At 49.5% G+C, this 20,778-nt stretch overlaps 5 protein-coding genes across 5 annotated transcripts; 4 read left to right on the top strand and 1 right to left on the bottom strand.

The window, feature by feature from the left end:
- Positions 1-9,424: 9,424 nt before the first annotated feature.
- On the top strand, positions 9,425-11,022 carry J4E84_010902 (uncharacterized protein; the record flags this gene model as incomplete). Its single annotated transcript, XM_049393457.1, has 2 exons — positions 9,425-9,623; positions 9,689-11,022. The coding sequence occupies 2 exons, from the start codon at positions 9,425-9,427 to the stop codon at positions 11,020-11,022; spliced, it is 1,533 nt and encodes a 510-aa protein (XP_049238826.1).
- A 454-nt stretch (positions 11,023-11,476) lies between these two features.
- Positions 11,477-12,578, top strand: J4E84_010901 (uncharacterized protein; the record flags this gene model as incomplete). The annotated part of the gene is made up of 2 exons (XM_049393456.1): positions 11,477-11,771; positions 11,854-12,578. 2 exons carry the CDS (start codon positions 11,477-11,479, stop codon positions 12,576-12,578), a joined length of 1,020 nt encoding a protein of 339 aa, XP_049238825.1.
- Positions 12,579-12,872: 294 nt separating this feature from the next.
- J4E84_010900 (uncharacterized protein) lies at positions 12,873-14,314 on the bottom strand (the record flags this gene model as incomplete). Its single annotated transcript, XM_049393455.1, has 2 exons — positions 12,873-14,263; positions 14,311-14,314. The coding sequence occupies 2 exons, from the start codon at positions 14,312-14,314 to the stop codon at positions 12,873-12,875; spliced, it is 1,395 nt and encodes a 464-aa protein (XP_049238824.1).
- Positions 14,315-15,957: 1,643 nt separating this feature from the next.
- Positions 15,958-16,518, top strand: J4E84_010899 (uncharacterized protein; the record flags this gene model as incomplete). Its single annotated transcript, XM_049393454.1, has 2 exons — positions 15,958-16,219; positions 16,292-16,518. 2 exons carry the CDS (start codon positions 15,958-15,960, stop codon positions 16,516-16,518), a joined length of 489 nt encoding a protein of 162 aa, XP_049238823.1.
- A 2,312-nt stretch (positions 16,519-18,830) lies between these two features.
- Positions 18,831-19,921, top strand: J4E84_010898 (uncharacterized protein; the record flags this gene model as incomplete). Its single annotated transcript, XM_049393453.1, has 2 exons — positions 18,831-19,697; positions 19,745-19,921. 2 exons carry the CDS (start codon positions 18,831-18,833, stop codon positions 19,919-19,921), a joined length of 1,044 nt encoding a protein of 347 aa, XP_049238822.1.
- Positions 19,922-20,778: the final 857 nt, after the last annotated feature.

Raw genomic sequence — 20,778 nt, 5'->3', positions numbered from 1 at the left:
TCTAAAATAATTAAATAACTTTCTAATCTTATAAAAACTTTCTAGTTTAGATATATAAGTATATTAAGAGAAATAAGTATAAAGCTTTTATTTTACTACTTTTACTTCTCTTACTTAATCTATATTCTTTTAAATAATTTACTAAAATAAAAAGTAAAATATACTATATTTATACTAGCGTAGTATTTAAAAGCTATTAGTTTAAATAATAATACTTTTTTCTAAGTAGTTACTTCTTTTATAAAAAAGTACTAAATAAGTATAAGATATTCTAAAAGACTTTATTATAGAATATATTTTTATATACTTTTTAAGAGTATAGTATATAATTATACTAGTATAGATTAAAATAAGCTTTTAGAAGCTTTACTACTTAAAAAAGCTTTCTAAGTAAGCTTATAATATAATAATTTATCTTTTATATATTTCTATACTTCTAGATATAATAAGCTTAGTTTATAAAACTATAAGTTTAGCTTACTTATAAACTTATTAAAATAATATAGTTTTATTCTTAAAAGAATAACATAAAAAAAGTATAGTAAAAGAAGATATAGTATTAGCTATATACTAAAATAATAAGAACTACTTTCTATATATTTTAAATTTATTAATTTAGTGTTATAAGTAATAGTATATAAGTATATAAAAATAAGTATAAGGTATAAAGCCTTTATAGCCTACTTATAATTAGATAGTAAATTTTATAAAGCTTAGCGCACTAAGCCTTTAGCTAATATTTTAATATTTTTAATTTTTTACTAAAGAGATACTTTAGTACTATATACTATTAACGCAACGCCTATTTGTAGGCGTCTGTTAAGACCTCTACGTATAGAGAACTGCTTTCTATGATCTGGCTGTCGCCGCTGTACTCTCTGGATCGCGTATATAAGCTCTTCTTCTGCCGGCCTTTTCCTTCTTTCCTCATCTACGCTCCTTGTGAGCCTTTCCAAAATTCCCCATTTTCTGCACATGTTGGCTGCTCTCTTCCTCCTCCTCGAAAAACATTTGGCGACCAGGACATGATCTGGCCGTCTCCGCTCGGCTTTCCAAATCGCTATACAAGCTCTTCATGCGCTAGCTTCCTGCTTCTTTCCTTACCTACACTCGCTCTGAGCTTTTTCAAAACGCGCACAACAGGATTCATGGGCTGTTGCCTCCTCTCTTCCCTCAAAATCCGATGCGAAATTACCATGAGACCTGCTTGTCTCCGCTGCGCTATCCGAGGGGTATATAAAACACCCTCTTCTACCGGCTCCGTCCTTCTTTCTTTATCTACACTCCTTGTGAGCTTTCTCCAAAATTTCTGCGGAACTGCAAGATGAGCGGTCTCCTCCTCTTTTCCCCCAAAAAGGTTTACACACTGGCTCATGTTTTGTCTAGACTCCTCCGCGTTCAAAATTCAAGGGATGATAACCCATGATTTGTTCTCCTGGGTCCGAAAATCGCCTTTTAGCAGCGGAATGTTTTTGCACTGCGCCGTCGACTCACTCTACCAAAATCAGTGCCGCTCTCCTGTATGAAAAGAGGAGACCAACGCCTTTCTCAAAAAGATGTCGCTACTCCCCATGGAGACCTCGTAAAAACAGACCTGAAACTTGGGATGAGGATCTTCCTCCAGCCTGCCTCTATCTTCAATCTCGCTGCCTTGCGATCTACATATAAAATACGTCCGCGCCTCATCCATGGCCTTCCTCTCCAATCTCGCGCGACTGGGGCGATGTCAAAACTTGATCATTGTATGCCCATGGTCTTGGTTGACATAGCGTTTATACCAAAACAAAACCAAGAACTACTTGATGCTCGGAGAATCTCGCGCTCTCCTGGTTTTCTGATTCTTTACCTTCTCTCGCATTGAGAATTACCAAAAAGAAAAGCTTAGACACGCGATGTGTTTGCCTATGCTGAGCTGGAATCGCGCCTGCGCAAGAACAAATTAGAGCACAATTGTGGTTATGCTGCTGGAGTCTTCTCTCCTCTTCCTTCCATTCTTCCACCGCCTCTCTCGACCCGGCGGATATCAAAACATGCCTACTGATGTTCTATGTCTTCGCTGACTGGACTTCGGTACCAATCTCGTAGACTAAAAAAGAACGCTCAGCCTGTTCCATGCTCCTAGAAGTCCAGCTCTTTCTTCTTCTGCGTTTCTACTCCATTGCTAGATATCAAAAAGCACAGAACCCGACCCTATGTGTAAGTAGCTGCCTGAACCGAGATACATGTATAGACCGTCGTCGTCTATCATATGCTGCTGGACTTCCTTGGCTCTCAACTTGATCTCCTTGCATCTTCCTCGGATTTTCGAACTACCAAAATCACGAAAAGAACGCTATATGTCTTCAGCCTGCTGCATTGAACTTTACCTCAAAAAGGCTCACGAAAAACGTTCTATGCTCCTGGGCTCTCAGACTCTCCGACTCTCTGCAGCTTACAGAGTCTTGTCTTCTTCTATACACTTACCCTTCCTCGAACAGAGACACCGAAAATGTAGTGCTGACAAACTAATAGCTGTGTCTAGCTGTGCCGAGCTCCTGATCTACTACTTAAAACTTAGGAAGCGAGCTGATATGAGTCTGAGAGCCTGCAACCCCCGCTTCTTTACTGCGTCACCAGAGTTCAAAAACACAAAAGAGCATCATTCAGGCTACATGAGCTAGGTTTGCTGGTCTGGAAGTCGCAACTTGAAACTCATTTTCGGACATTTCATGTCTTTGAGTTTCTGGGCTCGCAGGTATCTGTCCTTCTACATTTCACTCGCCTTTGAGAACTACGAAAACCATTCATGACTCTGTCGCATGTGTGTCGCCGGCCGGGCAGAGACCTATTACCTCAAGGAGATTTCAGAGACGCTCATGTCTCCAGCTGCTGTTCTCCTTCATTATACTCGCCTTTGCGAATTACCAAAAATGCATCATGGTTTCCTAATGTGTTTGGTCGGCTGGGCCGAGATCTGCTATCAGAAACAGTGGAACTTTCATTGCATGCTTCTGAAATCCTGGACTCTCTTCCCTCTATACTTCTGCAATACAATCACTTTCGAAATTACCAAAACCTTATCATTGTGTACCCATGCGCGGGTCTGTGGAGACGGAACGAAAGAACTCTAGGATGAAGACATGCTTCTCGACGCTGGCACTCTGCTACTTCGGACTTCCTACTATACACCCACTTTCCATTTCTCCAAAAAGAACATGCGAAGCTTCAAATGTCCGAGAGTGTCGAGATTTGTTGGAATGTGGCCGAGGCTGCAGTTATGTTTCCGGTGTGTTCGACCCCTCGACCCTCCTTCTTCTACAACACACTCGCCTTTACAACATATCAAAAATCCGCAGCTGCCAGAAACATGACGTGTGGGAGTGTCGGGCTGTCGAGAAAGGCACAGAAGATAGCATAGATGTCCCAACCTCCAGTTCTTCTTCTCTTATCGCACACTCGTCTTTGCGGACCACCAAAAGAACAACTGGCTGGACATATGTGCAGCAGGCTAGCACCATCAAAAAGTCTTCTGGATGATGGTATGCTTCGAGATTCTTCGGCTCGCGATTTTTGGCCTGCCTTCTGATATTCCACTCTCCAACTCTTCAAAACAAAACAACATATCTCGGTGTGTGCGTCCGAACTGTGCTCTAAGCCAAAGCGCGATACAAGGTATATATGCCTGCAAAGTCTCATTCTCTCCCACTCTTACCACTCTCCGCTCTTCTCCAAAAAAAAAAGCTTTACCAAAACCTGATCATCATGTGTCCATGTGCGCGTGGGCTGAGATCGAAACTTACAATACACATTCCCATGCTTTTGAGCTGTGGAGTTCGCGCTATCACTTTCACTCCGGAACTTCCAGCACCAAAAGCACTACCCAAAGACAGTCATGTGTTTCGGGTCGAGCTGGGAAACGAGAATCAATCACACAAATTCAAGTCTTGTGTCTCTGGAACTCGCACTTTGAATACATACTTTCTAAAAGATTTGGCTATTTACGAAACAACAAAGGTGGTATATTCATGTGCGAGCCAAAGACTCAGCACTTTACCCAAAGAGGATAGGGCACTTGCTGGATGCTATAAAACCTAGGTTCCTTAGCTGTTATCCTCATAAAACATTGACAATCCTCCTAATACCAAAACCCACCCCGTATACGTCTATGTGTCTGGTCAGCCGAGCCGAGATGCAAAGAAAAGAACTTGACCTCATCTTTATGGTGTCGAAGTCTGGCTCTCTCGACTTCCATCCCTCTACTCTATCCTTGCCCTGTGTATTATCAAAACGGATTCGCGGCAATTTATGTGCCTCTTCGTTGAGATCAAAACGTGGTTGCATACTTCGAATGGTTCTGAGACGCTGAAGTCTCGGACCTTATACTCCTACGATACCTTCAAATTATTCTATACTAAAAGCGCAACAGAGTTCCTGCATGTGTCGGGCCGAGCTGGATCCTTGAGGAAAAAAGATAATCACTCTCGTTATGGAGTGGAAGCCCTGGACTCTCGACAGCCACTATCAAACACTAAAAGACACTACAAGAGTGCCTATGTCTGCCGCTGAGTCAAGAACCTGACAAGGAAGCCATAGAGAGTCACCTTATGATCTGAAGCCTAGTGCTGTTTGAAACTTGCAGTCCTAAAACATTCTTACTTTATCAAAATACTGAACCGTGATAGAAAGCACTTTATGTGTGTACTAGGCCGGTCCGGAGTCTTCTAGAAGAAAAGGTCCTACGTCATATAAATGGTGTCGGAACTCGGAATTACCAACAGTCATTACGGCATATCAAAAGTAGAGTCTCGCGTTCTTATGTTTGCTTCTAGGTCAAGGTGCGATAACAAAGAGGAAGAAAGAATGGCTTATGCTTCTTGCGTTGCTTGCCGCAACACATACGCGCCTATAACATCCTCAATCTATCAAAACACCAAAAGGCCTGCGAAGGACAGCCATGCCTGCGGGTGCGTTGGGATCAAAAACAACCACAGAGGTTATCCATGTCGCCAAAGTGCCGGCGTCTTATGATATCGTTTTATACCTTCTCTCTCGTCGTAAAAAACTACAAAAGATACGGCAGCCTACACGCATGTGATGCCGGCTGAGCTGGAGTTGGAAAAGCACTAGCTTGAGGTGTGGAATGCGTATAAAGTCTCCGTTCTGTAGCTTTGGCTTTTGGCTTCTTACAACACTCTTATATTATCCAAAAACCAAAATTAGGACAACTGCGCCCCATGTCTGTGGACGCGCTGAGATCGGAAAAGGACCCAAATCATCGCCATGCTGCTGCAGTCATGCTTTCCGAATATCGTCCTTCTGCTTTGCCCTCGTCGACCCACATCACAAGAACGGAGAGAAGAAGTTTACATGTGTTTCTGGCTGAGCCATTCGAAGAGGCAGTTCATGTCTGGGATACGTATAAAGTCTTCAAGGCTTTTGCTCCTTGCTTCTCATTACATTCCTATTCTGCAAAATACCAAAACGGTATATGTCATGTTATATGTGCGCGACTGGCTGCACGGAGATTGAAAAGAAGTCGACGCTTTCGTATGTTTTGAAAGGATTCTATAGCTCTGTCATGAGTTTATCCAGCGAGTGAGGCAAAAGCCACTAGAAAAACAGCGGAACAGTGAGCGATGAGACTTTCTGGCCGCCTGCTCGGACTTCAGAAACTTCATTTTCGGCAAGATGTGCTGTCGAGCCTCGATTGTGAAGATAACATATAAGCTTCTCCAGCCTGACAAAGCTTTACTCTTTTCACATTGATTCCCCGTTGTTTTCATCAAAATCAAAATGACTTTGCGACATGACCTACCTCTGTCCGGCATCTCCCCAAGTTGTACCGCAACACCTTGATGTTGCAAAGCGCATCGATCATGTCGCATGAGACTTTGGGGGAGAGAACGAAAAGGCAACACCCTTGTCACATGAGAACTTACTGGCTTTAGTTATAATGACTCTATAAGTACCTCCTCGCTCTTGCAGGTCTTCTTAACCAAACACTCTTTGTTGCCTTTCCAAATTGGCATATACCTCAAGTCATGTCCTGCGCCTGCCCAGTACCTTCCAAAAAGACTAGAGCACGTCTCCATACTTCAAAACGCAGCAATGGATGCCGTATGAGTTCTCCGAGAGATTGGAACAGACCTGATGCAGTCTTCGGTCATGGAATCGTGCGGCCACCCGCTTGAAGGCCTTGGCGGCGTACCTGGATATGACTGAGTACTCAAACGGTTCCAGTTGTAGCTCCGCAGAGAGGACATAAAAGGACCTTCCTTCTTGCAAACCTTCTCTTCTTCAACACCCATTTCCTTAATATTGTCTCCAAAGTGTTCACGCCATCCGGGCATGTTCTGCGTCTGCCGGCGCCCTCCAACAATACTTGATCAAGCTCCATGCTTCGAAAACCAGCCGCTTCTCCCGCCATGAGCATTCCGAAAGACCAAAAAATGAATCTGCCAGAACCATGGAAATCCGCCGCCACTCTGCTGATTCCTTGTTAGCGCAAGGTCAAAACCTCATATAGTCTAGTCCTGACTCTGCAACGACTAGATAAAGAGCTCCTCGCCTTTACAGAGCTTCACCTCTTCCACCAACACTCTTTCCTCCTTTTACCAAAGTCAACGACGCATACAAAGATGTCCCGCGTCTGCCTCTCGGTTTCCGAAATGACGGAACAGATGACGACATGTTTGGCAGAGTCGCCTAGTTGAACGTCAAAAAGTCATTGCAGTCCGCAAACGATGCAGTGCGACCAAAAGAGCGCGCTGAGCCGTACATGTATTTCCCTTCCATATTGTTTCTGTGTCCAGTTCGGCTTACCGAGGTTCAAAACGCGCAAAAAAGGCCTGCATGAGAGCACACCCGATTCGGTGCTTGAGTAGATATAAAAGCAGTCTTTTTGCTTAAGAACCTTCTCCCTCATATCCACTTCTCCAGCTTCCAATTCTCAAAACGCTAATTGCGAGCGCCGATGTTTGTTCCCTCGTTCCGTCTGTCTAAAGCTTCGGGCTTCATATACATGTTTCGGACCAACTTCTCCCAGTCATCCGAAAACGCATCTTTCAAGTTGTATGTTGGAGTAAGCAAAAGTAAGACCGACTCTGCTATGCGCGTCCAATCGTAATCCTGACCAAAAAGGACATATGGCTCTCCCCTCGGGTAGCGATCTGACTCGCCATCTTGTGAGCAGAACTTCCATCGAAGAAATTCAAGCTTCATGGATACACCGCTCGGCTGAGTATAAAATCTGTTCTTTCGACCGAGGACCTTCTCATTACATTGCAACTCTTCCACTTCTACATTCTAAAATGGCCACAAATCAACGCCATGTCTGCGCCTGGTCGCGTCCTCCAAAAACCGCATCAGAAAGTTGCATGGCGTTCGTCAGCTTCGAAACGTATACTTTGATGTCGCGGGTGCTCGCTGACGCTGTCGAGCATGAACCTAAAAAGATGAAAAGAGACAAGCATGTGTTTGCCTGGGTGAGACCAGAAATCAAAATGGCACAACGACATACCGTCGGCTCCTCCAAAAACAACCAGCAAACCTTTTCATGTTGTGCCTCTTCTCCGGTCGTCGCGTTCTCATGCAACAAACCCGAAAGTCTTTCGTGCTACGCAAAACTCTATCACCCAGACAACATGGCAGCATCGCCTCCCTGGCGAGTATAAGAGCTCTTTTCCTGGCCGCCACCTTCTTTCTTCATATTCCACTCGTGGACTTCCAATTTCTCAAAAGTAGCAATCCTCGGTGACATGGCTGAGTTCTGTGTCCGCGCTGTGTCCCTCCAAAAGCGCTACACAACGCTTCTATGGTCTGCGTCGGTCCTGGCCCTTTTTTTTTTCAAAAGCCGCAAGCCTACCCTGATGTCGATATGCGATCAAAAATACCGCTACCACCACGTTATGGCGGGTGTCTAAAAAAGCTCATCGAACTCCCCGATGTTCCTTCTCTTTCCCTGTGCGGACAGCGGCACTACACTACAATTCCAGCCGCCCTCGCATCAGGTCGTGCCAGCCGTGTCAATACCTCACCCGTCTCTCCAAAACATAGAAAACCAAAAGTCAAGGTTCACTGCTACATGGGCAGCACCACCACCAGCACGATCACTAATCACCCACCCACCCTTATCCTCAGCCATCCACAGAAGTCCTCAAAAACCGACCCACCACCCGCACGCGACACCTTCGCATTGGCGCGCCGCTTGCAACCTCCGATCCGAAGTTTACCCGCGGAGCTGCTCGTCGGCGCTTTACGTACACAGTGCAATCACGACGAACCGGTGCTATCTCCAGGTGCAAGTACGCGATGGTTGGATCAAGGCGGTGAACGTGCGGCTCGGCGTCACATGAGGATGTGCGTCTTTCTCCGTTTGGAGCAAGCGGAGTCTCCAGTCTCCGCGATTTGTCGGTGGATGGTGTGGGTGTGGGTGGTCTGGGGAGGACGTTGCTTTGGGCGTGTAGCGGGCGCGGCGAATGGGGGATTTGTATGCGATATCGCAGAGGATATGTAGATATTGCGCGACTTTTCAAAACATTGGCTGTTACCAGCCATGCAAGCTGCGAATGCGAGAACGTCAGATATCATGCGCATGCGGCTCAAAACCCCAAGTTTAACGCCGTCCCGTGCCCGCAAGCCGTTCCTTCCCTTCCCTCGTCGGAGTGACGCATGCGCCTTCCTTTCGCTTCGCCTCGGCATGCATTAACGCGGCCGGCTGTCGGATCCTGCCTGCCCGTGCCCATCCAAATCCATTACATACTTACGCGACGTCGCGATCGGCTTCTGAACAAGCCCCAGCCAGAAGCCGAGCAACATTACCGGTGCAGTATGCATTTGCGATCAAGCCCGCCTTCCGCGCAACCTCAGGTGCTTGGAGCTCTTGGTCGTGTTCAAGATGGTGAGCCAAGTGCTGGGCCTACTAATCAATTAACAATGTCGGGAGGGCTGGCTGATGAGATTGGATGGAAATTGGATGGATGATGAGGAGACCAGGGACGCAAGACGGAGGAAAGAGCCAATGCGGGGAAAGACTTCTTTCGCAGGCACAAATCGCCGCTGGTTTCCCATCGCCTCCATCGCTGCATGAGTCGTGCGCGCAGACTAATCAGAACACACGAGCACACGAGCTACCACCAGAAAACTCTGAAAGATGACTGGGGCATCATGCACGCCGTCCGTTGGTGGTCGGGGTAGAATGCAACGGTATTTGGTTGACGGCGAACTACCTGCATGCTAGACAAGCCAAGCTCCGTATAGTGGGGTAGGGTTACCACAAAAATCTGGAGTAACCGCAAAGTCGGAGGAGCCGACTTCGGTTTGTGTATATTAAGGAGGGGACCCCAGACTTCTCTCATAAAACGTCTGTTCAACTCCGGTTCCTTGAACGTCGCGACAAGGAACACTGCCCGGGAATTGGGACCGCTTGGAAAGACCTCTGGTAAAGATGGTGTCGACACAGTACCCAGCGGACGACAAGATCTCCGCCCACGATGCCGCGCAGATCTCCGAACACCACCATGCAGCGAAGATTGGTGGGCTTGCGGCGAATATGAGTCCAGAGAGGAGGGCGGAGGTGGAGAAGAAGTTGAAGAGGAAGTTGGATGCGAGATGTTCGCTTTTTGTGTTGATTTATATTATGAACTGTGAGTAACGCCGCTCACATATCACCTACGCAACCAAATGATGCGTTACTAATGAGTATTTCCAGATCTCGACCGCAACAACATCGCCGCCGCTCGTCTGGGCGGTCTGGAAGAAGACCTCAACCTCAGCCCGACGCAATACAGCACATGTCTGTCTATTCTTTACGTGGGATATATCCTGATGCAGGTTCCGTCCAACATGATCATCAACAAGATTCCGCGTCCGTCGCTGTACATCGCCGTTGTTATGCTCGTCTGGGGCATGATCTCCACTTTATCCGGAAACGTGACAAACTTTGCCGGCATGGTCGCGATCCGCTTCTTCATCGGCTTTGTGGAAGCCGCATTCCTGCCCGGTGCGCTGCTTATCCTGTCGAAATGGTACACGCGCCGTGAACTCACGCTGCGAAACGCAATCCTCTTCTGTGGAAACCTGATCTCAAACGCCTTCTCCTCACTAGTTGGTGCCGCAGTACTGGGAAACATGGAAGGCACGCTCGGCCACCGCGCCTGGCGATGGCTGTACTGGATTGAAGGCGCAGCGACGATGCTCATCGCCATCTCCGCAATCTTCATCCTCCCGGATCTCCCACACAACTCGAAGGGCTTCACCGAGGAAGAGCGCGCCGTCGCCGTCTTGCGCATGACTGAGGATGTCGGCGAAGCAGACGAAGATTCAGCTGAGCAATCCGCGTTCGCGGGTTTCTTCATGGCGGTCAAGGATCTCAAGATCTATGTTATGATGCTCACGTTCACCGCGTACGTGGTTGGATTGAGCTTCAACGCATTCTTCCCTACGCTTACAAGGACCCTCGGTTTTGGTTACATCACCACACTGCTCATGTCTGCACCGCCGTGGGCCTTCGCATGCGTCGTCTCGCTCATCAACGCGTGGCACGCGGACCGGCAGCAAGAACGTTTCTGGCACATCGTGTGTCCAATCATGCTTGGCATCGTCGGCTTCGTCATCTCGATGGCCACATCAAACACCGCAGGCCGCTACGTCGCCCTCTTCCTGCAAGCCTCCTCCTACGCCGGCTTCATCGTCTTCTACTCCTGGATCTCGTCCTCGTTCCCGCGTCCACCCGCCAAGCGCGCCGTCGCCATCGCCATGATCAACGCGTTCTCGCAGCTCGGCAACATTGCAGGGAGTTATGTGTGGAATATGTCGGACAATGGGTACAGGAACAGCTATGGGGTTGTTACGGCGATGTTCGGGGTTACGATTGCGGGATGCTTTGTTTTCAGGGTTATTCTGGTGAGGTTGAATAAGAGGTTGGATGATGGGACGGATGCGTGGGTTGTGCATGGGGATGTTGCGGAGCAGACGGCGGCTGTGGAGGGGGTTAGTGTTGAGGAGGGGAGGAAGCAGATGGGTGATTTTAGGTATCTTGTTTAGAGTGGTGATGGAGAGGTACGAGGGCGCAGATCTAATGAAAGACTTCCAAGGTTCTATTCACCCAGCCACTACTAGAGATGGGAAGGAGTTGTGACTACCACCACAATATTGAGTACGATGAAGCCGTGCATCTCCGAATGATACCTCATTACTAGATGTGTAATCATCGAGCAGTACATTCACCTCTTCACAGTACAAACATCACTTAATATATTCGAGATTGCCTCGCGCACGGACACGGTTCACTATTTTGCCCGTCGCGCAATGACGCAGGTCCAAAACAAAGATCTCGTACTAGCTCCAACACAAGCTTCATCCCCCATCCCCACGGCCATCGCGCCCACCCCATCCCAGCCCTGCGCGCACAACCTCAAACTTTCTTTTTACCCTCTCCCTCACTCCCATCACCACCCTCTCTCTCTATTCACAACCCCAACCTCAACGCGACAGACAAATGGCACCACCCGCCGCAACCATCGAGCGCACCGCGCCCGATGTCGTCCCAGCACCCAAACGCGCACCCGCGCGCTCGCGTCTGCCGACGGCGCTGCGCGTGCCCATTCTCATCAGCTTGAACATGGGCATCAATATGCTGCTGTGGGAGTTTACGGCGAACTTTCTGCGCCCGGAATTGGGTGCTGTGAGTAAGGTGCCAAAGGAGGACGATGTCACGTCGTTTTACTCGCCGGCGGCGCGTGTCGCGATGCGCTGGGTTACTGTGTGGATGACGTGGTATTTTAACTATGATTGTAAGACGCGCTTTCCCCTTACCCTTACATCTGATTGATGTGAATGATGGGAATGAAATGCTAATAAGGATTGTTTGTATAGTCTTCGACGTATCCGCCCTAACCGTCCTAACCTACGCGCCCTTCACCTACCTCCTCACCACCTACTACGAGATCAGCGCCCTCACCGCAGCCGCCAACATAACCATCGAAGTCCTCTCCTTCGCCATACCCACCTACCTGCTCCGCCCCCGCTCCATCGTCCACCGCAACAACGAGCCCCTGCGCAACCGCTTCCTGCTCAACAGCATCCAAGTACAGGTCTCGTCGTCTATGCTCGCCATCGCCGTGTACATTGTTGTGCTGTGGGCGGGCCAGACAAGCGGTTTCCTGAACACGTTCTTGGTCCAGTACTTTGATATTCCTACGCTGGAAGCGGCGCACAATGAGTCTCCAGTGTCGATTCTGGCGAAGACTATTGTGGTGGGCTGGGCGGCGAAGGCGTTTTTGCTTAATCCGAGTTTTGCGGCGCAGCGCTCGGGAACTCAAACACCAGTTGAGGTGTTTGATCCGAGCACCGCGACTCTTCCCAAGACTATTGAGCATAACTTCTTCAACTACAGTAAGAGGACGAGGACGCTGATTCAGCAGACGGTTATTCTGAATGCGTTCTTGTTCGCTGGTACCGTTCAACGGTGTATGACGCTCATTGGTACCGATGTTGTCGGTGCTGTTGGATACGCGGGTGTCTGGGTCGCGGCGAATACGGTGGTTGCGCTGTGGTATGGTTGGGTTGGAGATACTAGCACCGATTACCAGCCGTTGTAGGAGGTGTGAGGGTAGTGAGGGTATGGTGTGGAGCCAACACCAGTGTACTAGTATGGGAAAGAGCTTGAGTGGAAGCATTTGCGGCATTCACGTCTTTCTGGACGTCACGAAAGACGGGATACATGGAAGGTAGCCGAATCTATTAGGTTCATTTGGTTTATTCTGTGGAGGACACATGGGTGTGTCGGCGGCTCTATAGCTCATTTTGATACCAGTTATTTTACAGTTTTTTCGTTCCTCGAATCACCTTGTCTCAGTCTGCCTATACTCTTTTGAGTGTCTTCAGACGCATCATCAATCATCAGTCCAGTAATCAGCCTCCAAGAGGTGAATCTTGCTGTCCAAGCTGCGAATCGTGCTCTCCAAGCTGTGAATATTTCCTTGCAAGTCGTCGATGCGGTCATCCTTTGCCTTTGCCTGCCGCTTCACTTCCTTAAGCGCCTCGCCACGCTTCTTGTGTTTGATGATCAGCTTCCTGGCAAGCTTACGCGCCGTCTTGTCGGAAGCGCTCCCGAGAACTTGCTCTTGCAGCTTCTCGATCTCGGTATCCTTTTCCTCCAGCTGTCGCATGTACTGCTCGACGACCTCGACACTATCAGCGTCTACACCTTCACTCTTCTTGGCCTCGGTAAGTTGCTTCGCCAGCTCGGTGTTAGCGTCGACTTGTTCTAGTACCTGCCGCTCCAACATGACGAGAACATCATCCACCTCCTTGTCTTGAGCGTTCCACCCAACGATGATCTCGTCTTGCTCCTTGGACTTCTTCGTCAGCACTTCCATGGCCTCTTCATGGCCCTTGTAGTAGTCGCGAAGCTCTTGCAGCTCATCCTTCAACTCTTGTAGCTCTGATTTCTTGACCTCGTACGATGCTGAGAGGTCGTTCATAGCTGCGCTATGCTCGCCGGTCTTGGTCATGTAGGTGACCTGAAGCTCCTTATGCTCACCCTTCAGTGTCTGCAATGCTGCATGCTTGGCCTTGAGTTCGACTGTGAGCTCGCTCGTGGTGGAACGCTGATGACCAAGTTCGATGGTGATGTCGATGTTCCGGCTTTGGAGGTCCGTATAGAACCCGCGCAGATCTTCTAGCTCATCCTTCAGCTCCTGCAACTCCGCTCGCTTGGCCTCATCTTTCTTCTTGTTGGCTTCTTCACTCTTCCTGAGCTCGGCAAGTTCCTTGTACGCCTTCTCGACATCCTTGTCTCGTCCATGTACATCCAGTTGCAAACGAGAGATATCGTGATCCCGTTGCTGTACTTGTGACTGCGACTGGGCGAGAAGCCTATCCCCCTCCTCGATCTTGGTGTTGAGCTCATCGATAACCTTCTCTTTGCTTTTGAGGGCGAGGCGAAGCTCGAGGTGCTCATTCTTCAGCTCGGCCAGCGCAAGCTTGGTCGAGTGAAGCTCGTCTCGTTGGTCGACGTGGGCCGCGTTCTTGAAAGAGAGGTCGTTGTATGCTGCAGAGAGGTCGCTGTCGCGCTCCCGAAGGTCCTTGATGACATCACGAAGATCCTTGACGGTATCACGGGAGTCACGTCTCGCTTGCTTATGGACTGTAATGGTGTCGCGGAGGTCTTGTGTCGACTGCTCTTGCATGGCAAGGGTGTTGCGAAGGACTTTGTTCGCTTCCTTGTGCGTTCCGATAGTGAACTCGAGGAATCCCATCTCCATCTTGTGAAGTGAGACAGCTAAATGCTTGGTCAATGGGAGCGGCTTGAAGGGAGGGCTTACATACGCATCGTCTGGCCATCTAACATGCGACGACGAGCTTCTGACTGTCCAATAGAGCGTGGTTCGGTCCATCCAGGCATAGCTGGGGCGGGAGGCAATGGAAGACGGGGAGGCAGGTGAGCGAGTAGTGACTCAACGGTGGTGTGCTGTCGCCGGCCCGGAAGATGTCCCTGCGGATCGGAAACGTATGGCAGAGACATGGATAGAAAGCGACTCCACTGAGGGGAGAGCAGAGTCTGATCGATTTGAAGTTGCAGGACTGGAGGGCTCGCGCGTCAAAAGGTGAGTGCGTGGGACTAGTGTGGGAGGAGAAACAAACGCAGGTAAAGGCGGATATTGACTCCCACGGTGCGCCAAGCGGGTGGCTGACTAACGCTCATTCTCCTTCACTTTTTCATCTCAGTATTGCAGAAGATGTCAGCTTTTGCGTCTGCAATGCGCGATTGAGGAGGGAGTGAGGTGTGGACGTCGACGTCGACGGGAAAGGTCGCCACTGGCGACGCCGGGTATGGAGACGAAAATGACCGACGGCAAACCTCAAAGAATCTTTGCAACGAAATAAACACCTCCGGGCTTGCCCATGAATCCGGTCAAATGTTCTCGCAGCATCTTCACCGCTTTCGTCTTGCAAAAGACTTTGATGACACCACCGATGGGACACAGACCTTTCCTGCTGCCTGTAGATGTTTTTCGATATGCCGGTTGTATTATTGAAGGACTTGAAGCATCCGAGCAAGATACGGGTGACTTCAGAAACCAGTATATCGGGGTGACGTCGGCAAAGGAGGAAAGTGAATGCGAAAATGGCAGGTGCGAACAAAGACATCCCAAGACAGACCAGATCGTGTGAATCTCGAACTCCGATATCTGCTGGAGGAATACATTACCTTGACAGCTTGCCAAACACAAGGATAAGTCATAGTGTAGGCCTTGACGGAGATACACCTAACGTCGCGACCGTCGCACTCACCTCTCAGTGTGGTCCGGAGATCGCTGCATCGTCTGGCATTCGCTGTCGCATTCTTGCTAGACTATTCATTGTAAATTCGGTGCCTCGATGCATTGATTTCGTCGCGAAGGTTGAATATGGTAGTTTCTAGACGTTGGTGCAGCTCTCTGGACACGCATCCTCGAACAATTGAAGTTCCAACGCGCCTGCCCCACGCGCCATCGTCACTGCCACGACCCAGCCATCAAAGCTCCACCCAAGCTTCCATCCCATGATTATTCAACTCCACAAATCACCCAGGCATCCAGCCTTGCCCACAAATCTGCCTCACAGCCAAGCCCTGGGCCGCAAGAGCCTCGTTCCATCTCACAGTTTATCCTGAAAACACCGTCATACCTGATTAGGCGTACAGCTTTGTACCCCACACTGACATGTTCACTGCCACACACGCCGGGCCGTACAAGCTCCACGAAGCTTTGCCCCTCGGCACATGATGTTCCGACCAAGACGCGCTCACATAAATAAACGCGACGGCCCGTCAATAGGAGTAGATAGCTAAGACGGACAATTACCCCTCCAAAGCTATAGCTCTACGAATTTCCCCGCTACAACAACAACACCACCACCCAAACCACCAAATACTCCAACCACCTTCCCATCACACCAACAACGAAACGCCCTAGCCCAACTCCCATAATGCCAATGTGGCAGGCTATCACAGACCCTGTTCTCGCTCTATCGGGCGGTCTTGCAAACGAAGAACAAACTCGCCGCAAAGTAGCCCGTGAAATGGCGATCAAGAACGGACAAGACCCGGATACGCTCGATAAGAAAGACCAAGGTCCCCGCAGAATAGGCCAATGGCTCTGGCTAAAACCTGAATGTGTGCAGGAATACAAGAAATGCCATGCAGAAGTCTGGCCGGAGGTGCTGGAGCAGATTAAGGACTCGAATATTAAGGACTGTACGTTGCTTATTACTCATCTGAGCTACATATCAATCAGACTGGACAATGTTTACTGACGTGTTCTATTAGACTCGATATACATGAACCTCTTCCCCCGCCCCATGCTCTTCGCGTCCTTCAAATACGTCGGCGAAAACTTCGACGAAGATATGGCGCGCATGGCGGAGAACAAGGTCGTGCAGAAATGGTGGAAGATGACGGATAAGATGCAGGAGAGTCCTGTCAAGGGAGCGAAGGGGAGTGCGACAGGACCTGGGTGGTGGGGGCAAACGGAGGAGGTGTTTTATGTGGAGTAGATCGGGAAAGAGAAAGCGAAGAGAGAGTAGAGCAAGAATAGAGGAAGCATGTGTACAAAAGTAAAATTCCTTTGGTATCAAAACAAGGTACTATCCATGGAACTCTCTTCCTAGAGTCACGTGCTCCCTAAAAGCTGCTAGACCGATCTAGGCAGTTGCTAGGCTCGAAAGGGTAGCCTCCAAGCCGAATACACCCTCCAGCCTGTTTCTTACCAGCCATGCCGGCTCCCCGTGTGGATCTTCCAATACAAGGCTGTGAAACATTGACTTCGCGTATGCAAGCCATCGCAAGGCCTTACGGCATGGCCGGTCACCTTCCGTTGGAACCTGGGTGCAGGCACACGCGACGCGTCTGGACCCCGCTGTTGTCGATGCTCGCGACTTTAGGCATCGTATACTAGGCATCATACGCGTTTGCTTGCTTCGAAGACCCTACGCATTAGACTTCAAGGTTAAACTGACTAGGCAGTTGTTCTGAGGGGTTGCAAATAGCAGCATCGCGTTATTGTGTCCTAGTGTATGCTACCTAGGTACCTAGGTAGCTAAGTTTACGTGACTATTACCGCAGGGAACAACAAACAGCAGCAAGTTCTAAACGCATGTTGAAAATAGGTAGGTCACTCAAACCTGTACCTGCGCGTTTCCATTGCAATGGGCAGATAGTCCGTCCATGCTTCGATGTCTTTGCCCCACTGCCAGGTCTTGAAGGGCTTCTCCGGGCGATCCCGGCTCCAGAGCCCTGGAATCTTCCACAGCATCCAGTACCAGCTTGACAGGGCGACGCCTGCCTGGTATGCTACGCTAAGCAGTTAGTTCCCGTCGAACTCTGGGGACATGTCACATGGCAGGTCGCCTCCAGCCACAAACACTTCCAAGGTTCGCTACTTTACCAACCTGATACCTACATGCCCCCACAATCACATAACGGGTTCCCGTCACCCTGTCATCACGCACTATAATCACTATCGCGATGGCGACATGCAGCTCCATGCTGTGTGCAGAGACCGCATCACTCCCATGGACAGTGCATACGGGTCACCAATGGAGAAGAGCAGACCTCACCGCTCTTACTTGTCGTCTCGTTCCAGAACTGCGACAGTGTGACATCTGGCACGGGTGGCTGCATGAGGACAGTGCAATGGAGACGCCTGGTCTTCCATACACTACCTGGGTGATTCGCCTGTGCAACATGGCAGGGTTCCATGTTTGATCGGGGGTGCGAGGGGATCCCACGCTCCAGTACTTAACCGGAGTCTTTTCTGTCGCCAGATTCCCGTCAGCGTTGAGTTAGTCGACTCTCATCGAAGTTTAGTCTTCAGCAACAGAGCTCTTTCTACTACTGCGCGCGTTACTTCAAAGCAACTTTGTGGATCCTCTCCTACCTTGTGCATCGGGATTCTGAACAGACGATATCGTAACATTACTTCTCTGTCACCAAGATGTCTTGTTATTCATTTTGATGCACAAGTCTCAGTTCGTTCGTCCTGCTACACGATATGGATCGTGATCATATCTCGCGATACCGCCCCTCTCAGCGTCCAGAACGAGACGACACCGATCGTTCTCGATCTCGATCGGTCACGCAGCGCCGTTCGCGCTCCCCTCTACCACTCCCTCCACGGGAGACATCTCGTATTGGAGAAGTAACTTCCAATCGTCTCATGGAGGAACAATCGACGGCGGAATCTTCAGTACAACCTCGCTCTTCTATGAGTGCTCGGTCACGCGCTTCAGCCTTTACAGAAGCAACAAGTGCGAGTTCATTGTATCGATCGAGATTGACCCCCCAAACATCCACTACTTCGTCAACACACCGATATGCCAGCCCAACATCGAGATCACTAGCACGACAGCGCTCTGTGGCGAGACATACTACACATACGCCTCCTCCCCGACCGTCCGTTCCATGCCAGACACACTCAGACTTCTCGATTGAGGGTGAGCAAGTCCGCGAATCGATCGGAATCACCAATGGTCGAGCCCATATCGATCAGTCAAGAGCTGCGTCGGCCCAGCAGCCGAATCTTTCATCCGCTTCACCGATCGACGTCCTCAAATTGATCGAAAACAACGAACAACTCTCGACGCTGTTGACTCAAGGATGCGGTAACAGACACGATCCCCATTCTGATCACAGATCAGAAGGCGTCGCCCTCCATGACCCAAGATACAAGGAGGCAGAGGTACAGTCAGGGAAGACCATCACCTCTTTGATCGCTGCTATCAACCTTGGAAAGAATCACTGGCACAATACATGGGATCCACTGGCTGAGGAAGCAGAAAAATCTGTTTCACCCTACATCAGCGGGCCGATGCGAATTGGCATTATAGGCGAGACTGGGCAAGGCAAATCTTGCCTTATCGGAAGTCTGTTAGGCGACGAGGGTGTTGTTCAAACTGCAAAGAGTGGCGAGAGCCTGACCAGAGTGATTCTGGAGTACCATCACTGGGCCGATCACGATTCACGCTTCAAGTACCGCGCTATTATCTCTCTCCTCCCGTGGGAATCTGTACAGAAGCGGATCGAGACGTACTTCGAACACTGGAACCACGGGCTTTTGTCACATCAAGACGAGAGCGAGCATGAAGATGAAGATGAAGATGGAGAACAAAGCCCAGATCCTGCAGGCCCAGATTCTCCTGGGGCAGATACGGAAACAGCTACAGGGTTTTTCCAAGCACTGTTCCGTGGAGACCCCCATTTTGAAGACGAGGAGACTATGAAGGAGTACCTGTTGAGCAGTGAACGGTCACCTGTGCGACATGATATACGAGATCAGCTCATCAGGCGCGCTCGCGACATGTACGACGAGCTTGATTGTCAGGATACAAATATATACAAACGAACCACCGAAGAGCTGTGGCATGAGCTTGCTCGATTCACGCATGGTCGCTCGGCCGATGACTCAAGAAGAGGTTGCGACGCTTGGCCCTTCGCCGAAGTTGTCAAAATCGGCGGCCCCTTTGCCCTAAGCGAGCACATCATCATCGCCGACACGCCAGGTCGAAACGACTTGAATCGCCTTGCACGTGCCAGCGTGGACGACTATCTACCGTCTTGTTCGTCCGTCATAATAGCATGCAACATTAGTCGCATCATATCTGACGACAGCCTCCCCAATCAAATTGAGAAGATCCAGCGTCACCGTCCTGTGACAGTAGTCGCTACATTCTCTGAGGTACGAACAATCGATCTATCAGGACGCTCTTGCTGACTCCAAGATAGGACGTTGGCCTAGTCCCCAGCAGGCACACTAAGCTCAGCCCAGGCGAGAAGCATACGTATATGAGGCTTCACGAAAAACTCAAACAGCTCCAAAACGAAGAGTTGGACCCGTCCGCCGCTGAAGCTATACTACGCAACCAGTTGAAGCAAAAGCATGTTAAGAAAGCGTACGTGTAGTGCCTGAGGATTCGGGCATTATTGATACTAATTGGGACATAGCATTGCGCAAGTGCTTGTTGAGGAACGCAGCCGGCGCGTGAAGGAAAGGCTTATGGCAGCAGCACGGGGCAAAGGCCGTCCTCACGCAGTGTTTTGTGTGTCCGCTTTCGACTATCAGCGTAACATTAGGGGGATTGCTGCTCACGATTCCGCCCTTCTTCCTCTCAGCCCCAAGGACACGGAGATACCTGCATTGAAGCAACATCTCATCTCGTTATGCTCGCCCATGCGAGTAGAAGAGCTAGTCCGCTATGTGGGCGCAACATTACCAGGTCTCATGCTTAGCATGCAGATGGGGATCAACAAACGAACTGATGTGTTCCAAATCAAAATCGAAGGTGGCGTCGAAAATCTGAGTAGTGTAAGTGGTTTAGAGTGCCACGAAAGCCAAACTAATACCGTCCCAGACATGTGTAAAGAAGGTCCATCGATGCATCGACGATGTATTCAGGGATCGAATCGAAAAGCCCTTACTGGTCACCTTGCGTACGCGGCTACCTGCATTTATCGAACGTGCTGAGGAACTGTGCGAAGTGTGGCTTCAGGTGGGATTTGAAAATATCTTAGAGATACCTGCTAACGCTTATAGTGGCATCATAATACGCACAAAACATTTGTCGGCAACCTAGGTAATAGACACCTTCTCATCTATAGAAATTTCGACTGATGGCGTTCAAGGCAATTACAAAAAGCCTAGAAAGGGCAAGCCCAGTTGGAACCATCAGTTGCTCGAGCAGCACCGCATGAGCCTCAACCCGATTTTTCAGAACATCCATGAAGCTCTATGGAATAGTATCGAACCAGTGAAACGGGAA

This window comes from Alternaria hordeiaustralica, assembly GCF_023758085.1.
Source record: "Alternaria hordeiaustralica strain BMP 2776 chromosome Unknown scaffold_49, whole genome shotgun sequence".
Lineage (NCBI taxonomy): Eukaryota > Fungi > Ascomycota > Dothideomycetes > Pleosporales > Pleosporaceae > Alternaria > Alternaria hordeiaustralica.
This window is presented reverse-complemented; position numbering and strand designations above follow the sequence as displayed.